Source organism: Bubalus bubalis, chromosome 3, assembly GCF_019923935.1.
Source record: "Bubalus bubalis isolate 160015118507 breed Murrah chromosome 3, NDDB_SH_1, whole genome shotgun sequence".
Taxonomy (NCBI): Eukaryota; Metazoa; Chordata; class Mammalia; order Artiodactyla; family Bovidae; genus Bubalus; species Bubalus bubalis.
In genome coordinates this window covers 7,482,925-7,504,084 of record NC_059159.1, presented here as the reverse complement: position 1 = coordinate 7,504,084, position 21,160 = coordinate 7,482,925, and the positions used below count along the sequence as shown (strand labels likewise).

General features: G+C 42.8%; 1 protein-coding gene and 1 long non-coding RNA gene across 5 annotated transcripts in view; one reads left to right on the top strand and one right to left on the bottom strand.

Annotated features, from left to right (window-relative positions):
* UNK (unk zinc finger) overlaps positions 1–17,656 on the bottom strand; it is a 32,288-nt gene extending 14,632 nt beyond the window's left edge. For all 4 annotated transcript variants that reach the window (XM_006045268.4, XM_044938589.2, XM_006045267.4 and 1 more), the window contains exon 1: positions 17,466–17,656. In XM_006045268.4, the coding sequence (XP_006045330.1) occupies positions 17,466–17,569 (104 nt within the window). In that variant the 5' untranslated portion in view covers positions 17,570–17,656. The remainder of the gene's footprint in view (positions 1–17,465) is intronic.
* On the top strand, positions 10,458–14,257 carry LOC112583609. The gene is made up of 4 exons (XR_003107667.3): positions 10,458–10,598; positions 10,696–10,879; positions 12,605–12,671; positions 14,127–14,257. It is a non-coding gene; the product is annotated as an uncharacterized LOC112583609 (long non-coding RNA).
* Positions 17,657–21,160: the final 3,504 nt, after the last annotated feature.

Below are 21,160 nucleotides of genomic sequence, written 5' to 3'. Positions count from 1 at the left end.
TCCCATGGTGACCAGGGGAGGGCTTCCTCAGTGGCCGAGTACACCCGAGGTTTCCTAGGCCAAACCACTGATCGCAGGGGAAAGGCTGCAAACAGGAGCTTAGGGCCCTCTCTGCAGTGTCCTGCGGGGTCTCTGCTGCCTAGATCTGCCTGCCACGCCAGGAGGCCTCGCTCATTCCAGGAGCAGGGATGGGTGCCAGGCTGAGCGCCAGGAAGGCTGCTGCTTTGGGGCTGAAAACCCAGGTCACCAGGTGTCCCTCCAGACCCCTGTCCCAGGTAGCCACTGTCCTCTCTGCCAAGCTCTTCCCAGAGACGTTTCCTAAAGCATCACCCAAACGTCTGTGAAGCTCATGTTAGAAGCATCTGAAGCCACTTCCTCTTGGCCACGCCTCAGGAATGACCACCTGCAGGACTAAGGTATTCTATTTCCATCCTGACTCACCCCGGCTTGGGGGTTGTCCTTCTGGCTTCGTCCCTCTCTCTCCTTTACTCTGCATCTAATGACCAAGACAACTCCAAGCCCCACCCGCCATGACCACCAGCGGAGGCCTGAACCCCTTACAGAACCACACCGTCCGTCTGTGTTCTGTTTACTTTGTGTCCTGGTGAAGTGTTTCTTTGATTCATCCCCGCCCCCCACCCCACACACACACTGGGGGACAGGCAGGCAGGCCAGTTCTTATTCAAGTCCTAACAACGCAGGTGACAAATGCCTTGATAGAGGGCGTTTGATGCCAGTGAGGATGGTTCTAGAAGGTACAAAAGGTTGTGAGCAGAAGGGAGCAGGGGGGCCAACTGACCTGGAGCCTCTGTCCAGACTACAAGCTCCACCTGGAACTGGGAGGCCTGGGACACAGGGAAGCAGGCCCAGCCCTTGTCTGGCTCATACCAGGGTGCTCAGGGCCCTGCCAGCCTGGGCATGTTGAAGGTGTGAGCACAGGGCCGAGACCTTCCAGACAGGTTTTCTTTGATGCTTATTAAAGTGCTGAAAAATCCCCCCAGACAAGGGGAATTGCCTGGTGGTCCAGTGGTTGGAACTCCGCACTTTCGGTGCCAAGGGCCTGGGTTCAATGCCTGGTTGGGGAACTGAGATCCTGCAAGCCATGTAACACGGCCAAAAAAAAAAAAAAGTCCTCCCAGCCCTGAAGTGTGGAGAAGTGTCCAGGCTTCTGCACTGGGCAGTGGGAAAGCTGGAAGTGGGTGCTCCCTAAAGATCAGAGAGAGGTGTTTAAGGGGCAGTAAAGCTTTCAAATAGTGTCCTATTCAACCCGCATCTGTTTGCTGAGCACCTACTAGGTACAGGTGCGGTAGTGAGCACTGAGGAACTGAGGTAGCAGGTCCTTACCCCCAGGAAGCCTGCATCACCACGGGAGACACACCAGTGACAGGTGCAATCAGTCAACTGTAGAAAAGGCTGTAAGGACGGCTTGCTGTGGGTTCCTCGGGAACCCACAAGGATCCTTGACCCAGGCTGGCACAGAGAAATGGGAAAGGGAAGCAGAGGTACTTGCAGGTGAAGAATGTAAGAAGGGTGTTTTAGACAAGGGAAACAGTATGAGCTTAGAGACAGCTGTTGTTCAATTGCTCTGTCGTGTCTGACTCTTCGTGATCCCGTGACTGCAGCATGCCCGGCTTCCCTGTCCTTCACCATCTCCCGGAGTTTGCTCAAACTCATGTCCCTTGAGTCGGTGATGCCATCCAACCATCTCATCCTGTCGTCCCCTTCTCCTCCTGCCCTCAATCTTTCCCAGCATCAGGGTCTTTTCTAATGAGTTGGCTCTTCGCATCAGATGGCTAAAGGAGATTCAGCGTTAGCATCAATCCTTGCAATGAACATTCAGGGTTCATTTCCTTTAGCACTGACTGGTTTGATCTCCTTGCAGTCTAAGGGACTCTCAAGAGTCTTCTTCAACACCACAGTTCAAAAGCATCAGTTCTTCGGCACTCAGCCTTCTTAAAAACAGTATGTGGAGGTGAAGAGCTCCAAGTGCCTTTGTGGAATGTGAGTAGGGTAGAACTCTAAAAGGGAAGTGATGAGGAGGTAAGGTGTGAGAGGGGCCAAATTTTAGGGACAGCATCTCCAGGCTGCAGGTATATTCTGAGACACCGGGCTGAACCCTGCAAGGCTCCCTAGGGCCTCTCTCACCCTCTTTGGCACTGGAACTCAAGGTGTTTCTCCCCGTCTGATTATAGACAGAACTCTGCCCTGCGTGCTGTACACAGGACCAAACCCTGGCACTGAGCTGGGACACTAAGCCCTCAAACGGCTGGACTAACCTCTCCCGGGCAGCACATACTTTACCTGACTCCCGGCCCACAGAAGACTCATTCGGGAGGTAACAGGCAGGTAATGGGGGTGGAGGAAACTGAACCCAGGGCCAGAGAAGAGTGAGTAGTCAGGATTGGCAGATTAACTACAGAACATCCAGTTACACTGGAATTTGATAAATTAAATACTTCATGGGACATGCTTGTACTAAAAAATTTTCCATTATTTGAAATTTCAATCTATCAGGCACCCTGTATTTTTCTTTGCTAAATCTAGCGACCCTAAGAGTGGCACCTATCTGCTTAGTATCAGTGCCTCAGTAGAAACCCAAGGAGGCTGTCCAGAGAACTGCCTGTCCTTTTGGAGAAAGAGGTCCTGGCAAGCCTGCTTCCATGGGGCAGCATGTCCACAGTGCTGCGTGCAGATGCTGGGGTTCCAAAGGACTCCAGCTGGCAGGGATGCCCCGTAGAACAAACGTGGAGGCAGCAGATTACCTCATCTGACGCTTCTTCATCTGCATCACCACTGCCGTGGGGCAGCACTTGAGACCTTTCAATAAAAGGGCCCCTTGCATCTGGCCTCCCATGCCCAGTGGATGCTGCACTGCACCCAGCATTCCTCCCAGAGACCAAATGGAATTCTTACTTTCTTAAAAGCCTTTAGCTTCCACCAGTAGCCACTGATAAAGACCAACTATTTGGCTTGGCATTTCAAGCCCTACACATCTGGGCCAGTGTACTTTTTCAGCTTCATTTATCTTGATTCCAGTAACTCTGGAGTCCTTGGTGTCTTGCAAAGAGATCTTTAACTTCCCTGCCTTTGCACCTATCCCCTCCCTCACCTGGAAAAATCTTTTAAGGCTGAATTCAAAGGTAATGAACCTTCTGATGCCATCACCTCCATGAAGTTTTCCTTCACCTCTACCTACCCTCCCCCTCCTGCCCTTGTCCCCAATTAAGTTATCATCCCTAAGTTTTTATGGCACTTTCTCTAGACATTTCTTATAGCCCTTATCCTGCATTGCATATTAATAATGTGTACATTTTCCTCTGTTACTAGATTATAAAGTCCTTGATAGCAAGCATGTAAGAACCTACTACAGTAACAAAGTTTGTTGAATGAATATAACAAGAAATAAAAAGTCGCACAAGGGGCAAAGTCCACAAAGCAATACCAAGAGTTTTATGATGCCTCCAGCAGGCAGACATTGAGAGCTAGAAGCCGAAACTATTTATTTCCCTGTGAAAAGGATCACAGTGCAGGAAATTTGTAACTCAGGGGATAGGGCAGACTGTCCTACATAAAAGCCTCTTGTGAGAAAAGGGGCCAAATGACCAAATCCAGGCAGGCAGAGTACCCACTCTCAACCAACAATAATTAATGAGAAAAATTTCTAAGCTTCTGCTAACAGAACTGCACCATCCACCACCTGGGAACCCAACTGTTTAGTGCGAACTTTCCAGCTCCCCTCCAACGTCGTGCTAACTGGCAATGCAGTGCCCAGGTAGCAAAGAGAAACCCACTCAGAAATCACTCTTTCATGGATTCAAAGCAAACAAATTTTCAGAAGAAATGCACAATTTTCTCCTTTAAGCTCCAACCCATCTTTCTATTTTATAAAGGTTTCTCTTCAATTCAACCAGCTCTCAGGAAAACCAAGTCATCCTGGAATCCTCCGTTAGGAGAGAACACTCACCAGCCACCCTGGCCCCACTCCAAGATCTGAGGGATGCACAGGGCCACAGAGCTCAATTCTCCCCACACCACCTCCTGGGAGCACCCCACTCAAGGATAAACGTCCATGAACACAGACTAGCTGCAAACTGCAAGGCCTCGGTGACCCATGTGGCCAGGATGAGACAAGAAACCACCAAGGAAAAAGAAAAAAAGAAACCACCCAGGCCCCGAGTAAGTAAGAGCTGATGGAGACAGCCACACCTTCGCCCAGCAGAAGCATCAAGGAAGGTTAGAGGGACACCACAGCCGGTCAGCGGCTCGCCTTAACTGAGGAGCAGTGCCTACATGCTTGTCCCACCGGGGCCTGACTTGCAATCAAAGCCATCGCTCATTCCTTTTTAGGATATCATATTAGTTATCCTCTATATGGTTTACTTATAAAAGTAAAAGATCATTGTGAAAGTAACATGTCCACTTATAAATTGTAAATGCAGAAAAGGGCAAAATTATCCTAAGTTCCACCACAAATACTGCTAGACTTCTGGTAAATTTTCTCCCAGTATTTTTACACAAATATAATCATAGGTATCAAGTTACTAAATTGCTTTATAAAACTAATACTTTTCCCTGAAAACTTTAAAAATCAAATACATGCAAATATCTTTTTTTTTTAAATCAAATAATACTTTTAATATTTACTGGATTATTTTTATTTTCCAAAGTTCTAAAAAAAAATGACAAAAATCTGCCTACTTGATATCTAAATTCACTCACTTGGCCCATTAACCCAACAGCGATAACAGGTAAGGGATTAACAATAAATTCAGTAAATTACATCACTCTTAAGTAGGTGTGAAAAGAAGTGCTAACTGCTACCAGCTCAATTTCCAGCTAAACTTTTTCTTAGTTTATTATTTTTGGTCACACAGTGCAGCTTGCGGGATCTCAGCTCCAAGGACCAGGGATGAAACCCGCACCCTCGGCAGTGCTTTAAAGAAGAGTCCTACTGCCAGGGAATTCCAACTAAATCCTATTCCAAGCTGTCTCCTTTAATAGCTTTATCCATTTAGGTTTTTTACTCTTCTGGGGAGGAGTGTGAGGAGAATCTGGATAAACAGAAAAATACTAGAGATGACTGTTAGAAAAACTGTGTAAATTTGGAGGCAACAGGCGAGCAGCAGCTGGTGTCTCGATCCGTATCTAGCTCCCCACTGCTTCAAGAAGAGCGTCTGGCATGGCCTCACTCTGCCACCCCTGCAGCCAGGGACCCACTCCCCGCACCAGCAGGCTGACCTCCACAGCAGGGTCAGCAAACTTTTCTGCCAAGGACCATACAGTAAGTAGTTTAGACTTTGAGGGCTAAGAGCCCAAACTGAGGATACTATGTAGGTACTTACATAACAAGAGAAAAAACAAATTTCCACAAATTTTTATTGTTGAAGATAAATAACTGGCCACAATTTTTGGTAATACAGGTCTACTAATAAGAACGGGCTTGGGGGGGGCAAGTATAACATTTGCAAAGTTGGCGGTCCCCTGCATCAAAACTTGGTTACAAATGTTCATCTGTTAATACTGACTCTGTAACAGGATTTGACCGATTTCACTTTTGGAAATGTCTGTTCACATAGATAGGTCCTGCCAAATGCGGTTATCATTCTATAAGCATGACTTTAATTGAGCATATATTAGTTTTGGAAGACATTTATAGAATTGTATTACTGCCCTGATACTTTTCTCTTAATCACTTTCATCTGAAGGCTTGGTGTAAACTTATTTGCAAATATTTTGAAATATGGAAATTTCCTTTGTATTCCTATCGAGATGCAAAGTCACTTTTCAAACGGTAATTTGTGTTCAGCAATTATATCCATGGTAAATCTGTGTAGGAATAGGGGTCTCACCTTTAACTTTTAGCAGCAGAGAAAGTGTATAAGGCAGCTTGACTTATGATTCAAATATTAGTTGTCAAAATGACTTTAATGCAATGTAAAGTTTGTATATAAGTGATGTTTTTCCTTGTAATTTTAGAATGAATTATGAAAAATCAAGTCTGCAGCAAAAGCTAATTTCCAAAGCCATTCAGCATTCAGTAATAGTGGCTGAAAATGGTTGTTCTTTCAGAAAAATTTCAATCTCGGCCCTCAATTCAAAAAACAACAAGAGAATTTTACCACTACTAAGCTATCAAATGGTTATGTAGTAGGGCATGTCAGAATATTCAGCTTTTATTTCTGATAAAAATTCATGGAACTGAGGATGGTTAAATCCCACGAAGGAGTGAAGTTCATCGCTGATCCTAGCATTGCAATCGCTCACGACAGATTAAATCATTTTCTGCTCTGCACATACTCCTACCATCATTTGTTGTGACAGATATTAACTGATTATACTTCAGGTTGTACTGAATTAGTATTTTCTTGTCTTTTTTGAAAATATTCTCAGCTGCAGCTGTTTTAAGTAGACTATTCAAAGAGGCTACTTCTTCAGTCACTTCACACATGGCACTGACTCCATGAATAAAACAACTAAACAGCTTCTGTTGACTCATCAAGAGCCAAGAAAAACTACACAAAATCATCTGCCTTGTTTTTAATTGACTATTGATGTTGCTCCCATCGACCTCAGCATTTTGAGAAACTGTTCTTGCTGAACGGCTAACACTCTTTTAAACAAATGCTCTGGACATATTTCTTCAGTTCCTGCATCAAATGCAATTTAATTAATTCAATATCAGTATGGCTTCCCTTGCCTGGTTAACAAATGAGGCCTCATTTTCCGTTGTAGCCTCATTTTCATTTTTGTGAAGAAATTCCGCTGTAACAAAACAGTCTCTTTAAAAATTTAGTTTTTCTGACAGTCGCCTTCCTGGGAGCTGGGAATACTGTGACACCTGTGTAGTCTGGTCGCCGACGGACTCGTCCAGCGCAGCTTTTTAATCACAGATAGCTCGGCCAACTAATTCAGGGACAAGAAAATCCACTCCGCTGTGCCCTAAAAACACAGTATTTCAAGTCCATTTTTCCCCTCCTCTCGTTCTGACATGATAGTTAGGCACTGGTGATAAAGAAGAAAACAAAATACTGTGGCGCTAGAAACACTGTCGCGTTGTAACCATGTCACTGTGATTCCTGGTGTACGGCGCTGCACTTCAGAGCCGTTTGCACCACATGTGTGAATGCAGAGCAACCGCCTGGTCTCCATCAAAACTATTGAACTCTGTGGTTAAACTGCAAACGTGGCCATAGACAATATGTAAGCCAATGAGTGCGTGTTCCAATAAAGCTTTATTTATGGATGCTGAAAATTAAATTTCATGTAATTTTCATGTGTCACAAGATATTATTCTTTTCCGACCATTAAAAATGTAAAACCTGCTCTCGGCTCACACGCCGCACACAAGCAGGCAGCTGGGTCTGGCCCAGAGCTGCAGGTCACCGCCCGCTGTCTGAGGGGTGGGTGCTCCGCAGCACACCGCAGCCTCCCCTCACTGTTCCTCTCCATGCTTTTGGCCATGCTGCTCCTGCCTCCAGATCCCCTCTGCGCTGTGCCTCGCTCTGCAGGAAAGTTTCCTGCCCTGCCCAGGGGTGTCAATGGCCTCCTCCTCTGTGCTTCCACCACACTGTTTGAACCCAGCTGGTATGGCCCCACCATAGAGAATTTCAACTCCTCTGTACACAGCCAGGTTTGCTCATCTTTGTACCCTTGCACAAAGCCAGCTTGAATCAGGTGTTCAAGACACGTTTGTCCAAGAAAAAGCAAAAACATTAAAGCATCCCAAGTGGTATAAGCCTGGTCCACAGCAGCTGTGCACTAACCCAGCGAAACACTGAGAGGCAACTTAGATGTTTCTCCTGGTGATTAAGAAACCAGTAACTTCTCTAGCTACCTTCCCCACAATGTCTGCACGGCCTTGCTCCTCACATTCAACGCTAAATTTAAGATCTTCAGCCTTACAAGCAGACTAGAAAAGCAACCAGGGGGATGGCCTGCTCTGTAGTTGTTGCTGGGAATGTGCAAAGATAAACAGAGATACATTAAGTGAAAGAAAAAAGTATATAAATATAACCAGACAACTAGCTAAACTATATACAGAAAGAAAAACTGGAAAAGAAAAATACATCCAGTATTAATAGTTGATTTTAGTGGTTATCATGACTTTTCTTTGCTGTAACTTAACGTTTAAGATAAAGAAAACTTGTTAGGAAAGAAGTCTACAATTTTACTGACAACTTGACAGGGAATCCTATCTGATCCAAAATTAAATAAAAGATATATGTTGCCAATAAGTCAGAAGAGTTAAGTGAAAAGTCAACTGTGGTAAACTTTTTTGTAAAATGAATGACTCCTAAAACGCCATCCTGCTTCTGATATGTATCTTAGTGGATTCACATGTAGAACAGTCAGATCTGAACAAAAAGGCACACGGGCAAGACAATGATGGCCTCTGGAGAAGCAATAGGAAGAGATGGTGCGGCAACACTAGGTGGACTCAGGGCTCCCAACGTGCACAGTGAACCGCAATCTATGAGCCCAACCAAAAGGAGACAACAGACTGAGCCAACAGAAGCAGCCCACCCTGGACACCTCACAGCCTGGAGGTCGCGGCCCTGCTCCTGGGAGCACGGCTGTTCTCCTAGCCAGTCAGTGGTCACTGCTCCTAAGCCTCCCACGGGGGCCAGAGATCTGGCAACATGACAGATGTACCCATGTCCCTAATAAGTCACCACTGTTCATCTTTATTACAGCTAGTCTTATAAAATCTGACTTTTGTCTGTTTCAGGCAATATATAAGCTTTATCATGGAAAAAGAAACCCTAAAATCCAACAAACAAACCTGTTCTTAAAAATTCCCTGTTGAGACCTAGTCATAAGGTGACAGGATTTCGAAACTAGCAAAAGGAAAAACAAACAACCCCCCCCCACCCCACCCCGGCAAAAACTCATTATTGTAGTGTCCAAAGGTTCAAATGATACTTATCTACTAATATAATCTACTGTTTTCCATATTCATATTAACCTTACTGGCTACTTTTTTTTTCTCCCATATATAATTCCTATAAAGAAATTTGGTCACAGAGCTCATACTTCACGGCTTACCAAAGATTCTTCCTTTTTAAGTTTGAGAATAAAATCCTTAATTTCAAGAATATTATAAGAGCAGATAAGCAGTACATTAAGAATCCTAAATTATTTATCTGTGTGTGTGTAAGTATTTCTTACAATTTGCAAAGAAATCTTTCCTCATTTTTGAAAAACGTTAGGTAAACTATTAGCAGTTCTAGATTCAACATTTATAAAGATCTACAAACACATTCTGTTTCACACCCAACATAATCCAGAAACCATACAACAGTACAACAATGACCACACCAGTAGGATTTGCCACCCCCTCCCACTCCAGTGTTCCTGCCTGGAGACTCCCAGGGACGGGGGAGCCTGGTGGGCTGCCGTCTCTGGGGTCGCACAGAGTCGGACACGACTGAAGTGACTTAGCAGCAGCAGCAGCATGAAAAAAAAAGGTTTTTAAAAAAAACTGCACCAGGGACTTCCCTGGTGGTCCAGTGGTTAAGCATCTACCTTCCAAAGCAGGGGACACAGGTTCGATCCTGGTGAGGAAACTAAGATTCCACGTGCCAACGGGACAACTTAGCCTACATGCCACAACTAGTGAGCCGGCGGGCCACATGAAGACCCAGAGCAGCCAAAATTAAAAAAAATAAATAAATAAATAAGAGCTAAAATTCGTAACTGGTAAATATTTGGATAAAGCGCTGATAAATTCTGGTAAAGTGCTATCTTCTGACGTGATCCTGGTTTAGAACATTCTTTCTGACAGAAAAAGCAAGTTCAAAGAGTATTCTTCAGGCAAACAAAATAAGCATCTGGTGAATTTCTGTGTATGTCTAAATCTTTAAGACAGGCTTAGATTCTATAACTAGGTTTTAGCCAAAGACTTTAGGGCCAGTAGCAACCTCAGAGATACAGTGAAACTATCCTAACACAGATACATCCACAGAGACCCACGGTACAACAGGCATTTTAGCAAGCAAAAATTTAAGGTGGGGAGTCAGGCATTGCAAATGAATTCAGCCCATTCTTCACTGGGAAAGAGCTGACACCTGTGAACTGTCCTGGCCCCAAGAATGAACACAAACCATGAACAGTACCAGATGGTGTACCTGTTTCCCTCTTTCTAGGATCTTGCAACGGGTAAAACTGAAGCAAGTTCATGTAATCAGTGGCTCATATCATTGATTCTGGAGAATATGTGAGGACTATTGAATACTCTGGTTTATTCTTCTCTAAATTAGATAACACCTTGTTTTGATTCAAAGTCTTCTTGGGTACGACTGGCCTGAAGAGCTTCCAATTTGATGAGCATTTTAGTACAAAGTCTGAACTGATGTGTTATTTTGAACACTGTTTTCTGTACAGCAAAGTCTGTATCCCTGAAAGAGTAGATCTGTTTAGAACAAATTCATCATGTAAGATATAACCAGGCTGACGAAGGCTGTAAAAACTGCGACTGAAGTAAAATTCCAATGGATACAGAAGAGAGGAGTATGCTCTGAAGACAACACAGGCTCAAGCTGTTGAAGGAGACAGCAATGCTACTGAAAGCAATAACCTGGGCATTGTTCAGATACTGAGTAAGAACAGTACTTTCATCGTGCTAAATGCCAGGCATGGTTTTCAGCACTTTATATACATTAACTCACTGAATCCTATAACAACCCCTTGGCACAGGTACTAACGGTATCGTCAGGAAACGGACGCACTGGGGACGTCACTTGCCCAGGTCCCACAGCTGTAAGTGGCAGAGCGGCCGTGCAACTCAAGACAGGCTGGTCCTGGTGTCCTACTCTTCAACACCACGTGGATGTTAACTGTGCTTTTCTTCACTGAGCTACAGGAAAAACAGCAGCAGCAAGTAAGTATAAGCAACTCTCTAGAAACTGTTGAAAATATGTCAGGGAGTTTCTGACAGGCCATAATTACAATACCATAAAACAAAAACAGAAATGTTAACTTCAGCATACTCTACTGGGTATATAATATCCATCTTGTCTATTCATTATAAAAACACTTAGTTCAATAGTAAAAATCTATTTGATTTGGTTTTAACTAAGAAAACACAAGTGTATGCTTCTAATTTATGTGGGTTTTTTGTTGTTTTGTTTGTTGGCTGCACCATGCGGCACATGGAATCTTAGTTCCCCAACCAGGGACTGAACCCACAACCGCTTCGTTAGAAACATGGAGTCTTAATCACTGGACCACCAGAGAAGTCTAATTTAGGTTATGTTTGACTTAACACAAATCCTGAACTAGCAGATGCTTGGCACTTCTTAGCAGTAAAAGTAAAATAAAAAGAATAATGCGCTTACCAAAATGAATACAAGCTTAGACATAAAAACCACTGCTTAAAAACTTGCAAGTCATAACACACCACGCCAAAGTTTTATCAACCTCTTCCTTCCTAAAGCATTAACTATCTCTCTTCAATAGCAGTAGTTTTGTGAATTGACCAAAATATCACAGGAAGGTGGGAACACCCATCGGCGTCTCACAAGAAGTCATTCTGTTAGGGCTCATGGTGGCCATAAGATGTTTCAAATACTAACGGGAAACAAATGAGTCAACTTATGAACACAAAAAGCAAACTGTGATATAAAGAATAAGGAAAGGGAGGGAATATTTTAGTAAGTCCAGATATGACATGACAATACTATCACAGGCCTTAATATCTTTGTTTTCTAAATAAATTGAGCCACCAACAGGAAAAAGGTCACCTCACAGAAAACGCTATGAGATTTTTAAGTCGCTAGACTCCTTTCCATCTTCTCTTCCTCATCAGCTCTTGAAACTGCTGTCAAATTCTACACACTGGCAAAGAAAAAAAGGGGTGAAAGTTGAGGGATTTTATAAAGAAATTAAAAGTTAATTGTGATTATTTGAATTAAAAATATTATAGCCATTGATATCATTTTAAATGCCTGAAACACACGGCCTGTCCTTACAGAAATGCCCGTGTGATCATTAAAACAATTATCACAACACCTGATGAACAGAATCAGTTCATTTTAGCAGAACAGCAACCTCTTCTACCTCCCACCCACCCTACTAATTAAACACAATTCATTTTACGAAGCTTTTGGGAAAAGTGTGCTTGTTCTATATAATGGTTATCAATTCAGAGACAATTTAAAGTACAACTACGAACAACTAGAATCCCAAACTTGCTGAGTATTCACTTCTTAAAAGAATCTCCATAGACTTACAACATGGAGGCATTCACCTAGTATGGATATATGGAGATGAAGCCATTGAGAAGGCTGGGAGAAGGGTGCCAAGGAGCTTTTTGAAAACTGTGGGCTCTCCCATGCTGAATTATCGATACTACCAAGCCCTGACAGGCCATGTGTCTAAGGTCTCTTAAGTAGGAGGGACTCATCTATACTGATTTTAAAAATCCTTTAAAAAAAAAAAAAAGAAGTAACTTATACGCCATAAAAAGTCACCATTTTAAAGTGTACATTTCAGTGGTTTTTAGTATAACCATCAACATGGTCTGATTCCAGAACACTCCCACCCCCCCAAATAAACCCCATACCTATGTTCATAAGCACTGACTTTACCCAAACTTTCTCCACAGATCTCTCTGTTGCCCATGCAGGTATTTAAGGTGGCTGGCTGGGGTAACTCTACAGAGAATCTATATGGTAAGAAAACAAGAAAACTACATTGTCCAGAAGGATACTGGTCGCAAGTCCTTGACATTTTTAGCAATCAGACTAACTGTAATTTTCATATATTGGCTAAGAATAACAAGAAACTTACATTCAACATCCATCTTCACATAACACATTAGTGTGCCCCAAAATTCATCCAAGATGTTAAAAGAGGGAAGACAATCTACTAGGATTAGCCATAACTGTCCACAGTTGTTATTGCAAAATACAGAAGATGTGTATGTGGGAAAACCTCCTTTAGTATCAAGCACAGCTGGATCAAAAACAAAACAAAATGAAAAACTTAATCATTAAGCAAATATCATCCCCATTTGGGAAAATAATCTCTAGATCAGTCCTCTAATTAAAGTAACGGAGCTTGAAATGCAACCTTTTACCAAGCTTCTGACCTAGCATCTTTTCTAAGGAGAAAAACAATCTTTAGGCAAAGGTCTGGTAGGAAAGCCTGCAGGTGAGTGGTGCTCAGGCTGTTGAAGGATTCTCATTACCTAAGTGAGCTTAATAGCTCCTAGGACACACAGGAAGGAGACCTCACCTTCAGGCATCAATGTGTTGAAAGCGGGAGGAAGTAGGTCCACGAGGGTGTCTTGCTTTGGGGCACTTATCTGGGGTGCTATTTCCAGAGAAGGAGCTCAAGATGGATTTCTCTCAGTTGCTCTCAGAGTTGTCCGGCTGCCCTCACCAATAAGCCACAGTCTTTATAGGTTGAGAGAAACCACCAGTCAAAGCAGATGCATATGGATGGTGGGGAAGCCTTCTTTAGTATTTAACATGGTTGGATTAAAACAAAAAAACTTAACCATTAAGCAAATTTTCACTTTAATCATTAATTTAGATGATAGCAAATATCAACTAGACGCTAAATTTAAGGCTATCCTTAGCATGGGCACTTAACGCTTATTAATGGGGATTTTGTAGGCTTGCCTGAAGGCCACAGTGAGCTCTCAATTTTGTCCTGCAAGGAATTAGCTCTCCTTGATAAATGAGCAAACAAGATCCAGAAATGTTTATTGGTAGTTTAACTCATTCCTGCTGAGGCTGCAAAGGAATGCTTCCACTGACTTCCACTGTGCAACAAGTGCTCTAGAGTAACGTATTTACAATGTTACTGCAATTTGCAATAATGACTTAAATACTGTTCGTTGCCTGGATTTTCCAAAACACAGTCAGATGCAATCAAGCTAAGCTCATGAGATTTACATAATACATACACTAACAGATTTCCCTCAAAATCTTTTATCTATGGAAGTACTGCTACATTATTCTTGTTTAAAGATACCCAGGAAACAGTCCTCAATTAAAATGACAACTGGCTAGATGAGACTATAAAGCATGTATCTCTATCTTCCTATAAGAGATCACCCAGTGGTCAGAAAGCTCCAATACACCTTTAATAAACTAGAATTTCACTTTCTTTTAATACAGAGCATTAAGAAGTCTGAGAATCAACTTCCAACTAAAAGAATCCAAAAATGATGTTTCTGAGGTTTATATCCGCTTATGGGATCAAAATAATGAGGTCAAAAATTGAATTTTTTTTTGGCTAAGCTGCAGAATCTTAGTTCCCTGACCAGGGACTGAACCCAGGCCACAGCAGTGAACGTGCCAAGGTCTAACCATTGGACTACCAGGGAATTCCCAAAATCAAGGACTTGCCAAATCCCAAATGGTAAATTTTTTTGTTGACCTTTCAACTATACAGTTTTAACAATATTATGTAGTAAAAAAGCCCAAAGTTAGCTAAATTTGTATTACTCCAAAATTTCCCATTCCTCAACCTGTTTTTATAAAACTCTTCTAAAATATAAGATGGATTTGTTCTAAATAAAGCTGCACTAAACTTAGTCTCTGTCAAAAAAAAGAAAAATTACCTAGCAAGAGGTCACGTGGTTCTTGTATTGAAGAGTACTAATACAGGCACATTATCATTTTACTTAGAGCTAATCAGACACATGGAATCGTACAACACAGGAAATTCTGATATAACCACTTTCTAAAAGGGTTGAATTCCTCAGGCCTAGCACAAGTGCCCAATACACCAATTTTCTGAAAGGATTACTTTTTGTTTCTCCTAAAGTAAGATTATTCAAGAGCTTAAAAAAACACCCAACAAAATAATTATCTTTCAAACTGTTATGATAATCCTCTTGGTTTATAAAAAGGAGGGCTCAAACTCTAGAACTTTGGCTGTGGGGTAAGAATAAAGGGCAAGAAGCAAGCCAACAGGAAGGCAATTTTTACTTTTGATGGATTCAAAAGCATTTGCCAACGCTGCCATTATGATGTGTGTGCTTAGTTGCTCAGTTGTGTTGGGGTCTTTGTGGACCCATGGACTGTAGATCAGTGGCATTCAATTTTAAGGCAAACCTCCTCTGAATTATTGCAAAATTACTGCTTATCACATAATCTCAAATAACATCAGGTACAAAAAAATACATAAAATTAACATAATTTATGTATAAGCAAGCTTTAAAAGGCAAAAAAAAAAATTGACAGGTAAAGAAATACAAACATAAAAAAAGGAGTCTGTATCTTCATTCGATGATGGGATCAGTGCAATCGATAAGGTCATCTTTAGATTGGAATAAATTGTAGAAATTCATGCTATGAAGGAGAATAAAAAAAAATGTGGGGCAGCTCAAAATTTTATATCAAATACTGAAATCAAAATTAAAATGTTCCTGTCTTCTAACCCCCAAGGACAACAAATGGGTTCAGAGCCAACAAGTATACTGGTGCCGCACAGCGTCTTTATGCTTCCTGCTCCTCAGACCCCATGACAAGGGAATGAAGCTTTCCAAATCATCCAGGTTTCTGAAGGCCCATAAATCTATCAAGAAAGAGTTCTCTTTCCACCAATTGAGTTCTACCTCTGATTTTCGGAGATAAAAACAAACACACAGATACACATGAACAGATAACAGAAAATAAAGAGATGGTAACACCTCCAACCTTCAATCAGACATGAGCTTTACATCTGCTACTGTCCATTTACTAAGCCACTTCAAGAGCCAAGACTGATTACTCTGTACTTATCCCACAAGAAGCCGAAAGGCAGATTTTAAACAAATCTCATTTTAACAATGAGCATCAGGGACTTCCCTGGTGGTCCAGCTGCTAAGACTCCACGCTCTCACTGTAGGGGGCCTGGGTTCCATCCCTGATCAAGGAACTAGATCCCACATTTCCCAACTAAGACCCAGCGCAGCCAAATAAATCATTTTTAAACAATTAGCATCAAGAGAACAAAGACTCATATTAACATTTACACAGCTGTTGATTAATTTCACCTCTCAATTTCAGAATGGTTAGAAAGCCTAATACAGATTCCATAGTATACTCAATGACAACATAGAAACACAAGTTGCTGAAACCAAGATTCATATTACTCAAAATGTTATCCACATTTTACTGAAAAAAAAAAAAAAAAAATGTGATCTGAGCAACCAGAGATTATAAATAAATTCCAATAGGATGAAGCTTGCATATGTCCAAATCTAGACCATGCTGTTGGACCATACCCTTCATCTAATCACTCAATTCTCTAAGACCATCTCACCAAAATCAATGGCCGGATTGCAGAAAGAACTCCAGCAAGAAAGGACCAGCAAACCAATCGCCACATTAGAAAAGTTACAGTTAACGTGAGTCAGACTTAAGAACAAGTTTCAAATGATTTCAAACCAACAACAGAGACTCTAACAAAGAAACCAATACACTTCTTAAAATCGATATTCCCTAATCCCAGAAGTTTCCCAATGGGTCTTATTTCCGTGACAAACAACAGCTCTTCCTGTCTTTTAGGTATTTCTACTCCAACAAATGCTTCTTGAACTTGGTTCACCAGGCAGCGTTACCGTGTGCCCCTCAAGGGTTGTTCAACCCCCAGGTTCCAAATCTCGAGCAAGACTGAGGTACACTTGGGGATCCTTCTAGGCTTGTACACGACTTGGGAGCCCAAGGGGGATGTCCGGTACTCAAAAGAACATCAGGGAAGATGGAAACCAGCATTTTACTCGACAGGAGGACCTGCCTCTTTTTCTCACTTTCTCCCAAAGCATCTAGCTCTAGGTAGTTGCTTAGAAGTACCCTGAAGGGAAATAAAGAGAAGACAGGGAACCTCCTGTCTTAACATACAAGCAGATTCTCAGGAAGAGGTTTTCCATCTCACTAGACTTGTAGAGTCAGCATTTGGGGCTCCCTCTGAGGCCACCATTCGGACCCCATCACCCAGGCTAGGGCAACTGTTTCTAAGGGAATTCAATCAAGAGTGGCCTCCGTGGACAACATATGGGCCTTGCGGTCACAAAAGGCCTCTGGTTCCTAGTACGTGGGTCGCCTGACAGGACTTCACGCTAACCGTCCATTCATAAGCGGGTCTAATGTTGGCCGCTTAGGAACTCATCCTGGTCGCGTCTTGGACTTCTTATCGCCCCCCAAAGTGCCTGGGACTGTGGTTTTTACGGTCTGAGAAACAGTTAGGCCTCGAAAGGCGCCGGCCTACGAGGTGTGCACTCCGCATCCCAAGCTCCCGCCTTCCCAACTCGGCGCCGGAGACCGGGTTTCCCGCCCCTCAGCCGGACCAAAGGTTGGTGGCAGTTGTAGGCAGTTGGGACCGGCCCCAGCAGGTTGGAACCGGTCTGGGCCGGGCCGGAGGAAGAAGGGGGGGAGGGAGAGGCCGCTTCGCGCTCTCCCTGCGCGCGTGACTCACGCTGGCCGCTGACGTCAGGCGTGCGCGCGCGGCAGGGGGGGGGCTCTACGTACGTGTAGTGCTGCGGTTTCTCGGGCTGTGCCTGCAGCACCTGAGCGGTAGCGGCCGGGGGCGCCGAGGAAGCTGCGGAGCCGCCGGGCCCGGGGCCCTTCGACATGGTCCTGTCTTCCTGCCTCTTCGCCGCTCCCCTTTTATTATTCAGTCTGCGCGGTCCGTGCCGAGGCCCTAGTGCGGCTGCGCCGCGCCACGAGAACGTGAAGACCCCCCGCGCGGCAGCAAGGCTTGCTGGGAGTTGTGGTCCCAGGTTCGGCTGGAATTTTACCGCCGGCAGAGGGTTGCTGCCGAAGGAACGGACCACAATACCCAGAGAGCGTTGCGGGCGGTGTCCCGGATGCTGAGAGCTCGCGACGGTATGTGGGGCTTGCAGTCCAGTTGCGTTACTTCTTAACTGCGTTTCCAGGTTCGTAGGGGAGCCTTTGCCTGCAATTGGAGCCCTTGGGGTCGAAAAGGCCCAGAGCTAGGGAGGGCCTAACGACTGCTGTGAAACCGTTCCAAGTGTAATTTCTCTCTCAACAGAATAATGATTACCTCGCCTCCGTACTTAACCCAGCTTGGGCTCTGTTCTGATGCGGGTCCCTAGCAGTGGGCCTTTGAGCTGCAGGCACCTGAAGTCCGCCAACATCCTCATTCCTGCGGCGGGACAAAGCGTGAAGGAAAGTTGGCCTGCTGGAAGTCAGCTTGAGAAAGCTTTGCCAACGAAGAGCGATACAACACAATACTCTGTTCCCGCGCCTTTACCGAGGCGCTCCATAAACCTTTACCATCCTGAAACCTGGAACTCCACACGACTTGAGTCCCCCAACTCGACACCTGGCCCGACCAACGTGTTTCCAGTACGTTAAGGGCCAAGAACGAATTTAATCTGTGTCTAGCATAGTCTCAGGTACACTGGCAAGTTGCAGGAGTGTCGAAAAGCATCAGAGGAAGGGCCTGGGTTTGAGTAGGGAGTACGATTTATAACCCACTCCACTCTCGTTCTCTGGCCCTCAGCCTTTCTACTGGGGAAAATGTCTCCTCCCTTCTTCCCGCCAGTTGGGCGAAGTTCTTCACAGATATTTTAACACTTTGTTAACAAAGTTAATATTTAACTTTGTTTTCCATGTTGAATCTATTCAAAACCCTGTTGTACAGGCTAATTACATTTTATTAGATAATGTTAAATAATGATAATCTCATTAAAGAAACATTCGATTAACCTTAAGGGTGAAGCCCTGTCGGCTGAATGGAAATTTTTCATGTTTGAGATTGATACATATCTATTTTATGTTGTTCCGAGTAACTTCATATCAGAAGCCAAACCCAAGTTGAGAAACGTATTTCTTAAACAGACCAAATCAATTGTTTAAGCACTAGGGGTGTTTGAAGATGAAAAATTCCGAAAGGACAAAAAAGTTGTGTAAATTATGGTGTATGGCTTTAATCCTATTGTTAAATTCAAGTAATCAACTTAGGTTATCCTCCAAAATACCCAAATGTGATTTGATTGAAGAAATACAGTTCAGCGTGCTAGATTTTAAATGAGTGTATACCATGAGCCTCAGAATAAGTGTGTACTAGTAGAAGTGAGAGATGATCTCATCCAAACTGCTTAACTTAGAGAAGAGGAAACCGAAACTCAGAGAGGTTAAGAAACTTGTGCAAAGTTACTCAGCAAGTACGTGACAGAACAGGAATTAGGACAGTAACCTACATGCTGCCTCATATTCTGCATTGTTTTGATTGTATTAGCATTTTCGGTTGTTCCCTATTTTTGTGTTGTTTTTCCTCCTTTGCATTCACTTAGGGTTAGGAAAAAGAAAAACCTAGTGATAAGACTGCCAAGTAAGAGGGACAGATTCTTTCCACTAATCATTCTTAAATGGATGCATGTAAATCCATACCTAGTTTAGTTTATCTCTAATAATTAGCAAAACTGGAGGCAGGGATGGGCGAGGGTGTGGGATTGGGGATGGATCACTACTGTATTCTGTAGAAAGCATGAGACAGCTAGGGTTCTGGAATTCCTAGAAAAGCCTCGGAACACAAAAGTGGGTGTTAATTTAGGATCCTGTTCCTTCTCCAGGCCATCTGAGCAGTCAAAAAAAGATGGCAGTGTATTTTTCTGGTTAAATTCAGGGACACTTGACAGTCTTTTACCTGAGGTATAATCAGTGCCCTGTTTTTCAGCTTTACACAGTTTCTGAGAACAGGGCAAGAACCTTCATCTTGGTTTCTCTTCTCAGCCTGGCATGAAATAACTTAATGTTTCCTCTACCCTAACCTTTGAGCAGAGGAAAGAAACTAAAGTTGACTGAAGTATGATATAAAAGTTTATAGATATATGATAGTTAAATACATATTGTGCGTGTTATGATTGAGAGGGCCGAAATAATGAATTTGGAACTAGAGGTTGGGCCAAAGGTGTTTTTGCCATAGCTGCTTTGAATCAAACTGCATTTTTTCCCTCTCACTTTTGATGATGAGAGGGGTAACTTTTGACATCATATGTAAATTTTTGAGGTATTGTATTTATGTAGTATAATTCTCTGTTGAAATCTATATGTACCTGAATTTTATGCCTTTTTAAAATAATTTAAAATATTCGGTGAATCCAGGGTAAAAACTGCGGAGTAGAATGCCCAAGGCTTTGTTTCAATTTTCTGAACTTTGTTTGGCTGGTCTTAACCTTAAGCCTGCTTTGATATTTTATATAACTGAATCATCTGAAGAACTAAGTATTAAAATCCATTCAAGACATGTAGGCAAAGGTAGGGATTACCATTTTTATGTTTTTTTCAGAAGTAATATATTCCAGGATAGACCATTAAATACAAGGGACCATATTTAATTTAGTTGTCTTTTGTTTATTCTTTAGGGACTTGGAAATACTGGTTTAGAACTGACTATTCCCATTCTGGCTGTAGTGATTTTGTTCAGTTGAATTGCATAATTTAAAAAAATACGTTGCCTAGTAAGTTACTCCTTGTTTAACTGTAAGCATATTGAAATCACAGTGTTTTGTGATGGTCTAAGGACATGCAAAACAGTCCTTATAAATAAAATAATGTATTGACATTTGTTTTTGTATTTGTTATTTACCTCTCCCCACCCCACCAAACAAAAGAACTGCATTTTGGTTAAAATGTATATGCCTGATAAAATACTTGGTAACATGATTTACTGAATTCTAATGTTCATTTACACTAACTACCTATCAAAATGTTCATGAAAAGTAAATAATCACAGGGAATGCATTTTATTTTACATTGGAAAATATTTACAAAATTTTCATTAAAATACCCTCTCCTTCATTGTATTAGCTTGATGCAAATAACGTTAGGCCCCTTGCCCTCCCGACTGTCCAGATTAAGGACCAGTCCCGATAAGTACCAGTGCAATTCATTTGCATTGACTTTCTATTGTAGAGCTTTGGAACCAAGGGAAGGATCCAAACATAGCTCCATTTTATCCAATCAGAAGAGCGGCTTGGTGCTAAACTCTGATTCGTCCATTCCTCTTCGCATTCATCCAATCGTTAGGCCACTTTAACAGCCAATCAGTGGTCTAGATGTCCGCCAATCAGGGGACGGGGCCGAAGCACGGCCTTTGTGTCGGGGGATGTCAGCGCGTCGGCGAAGGCGTCAGCCAATAGAAAAAGTCATTGGTGTATGCAAATTAGGGTCCTATGACGCAGAGACGCAGCGTGAAG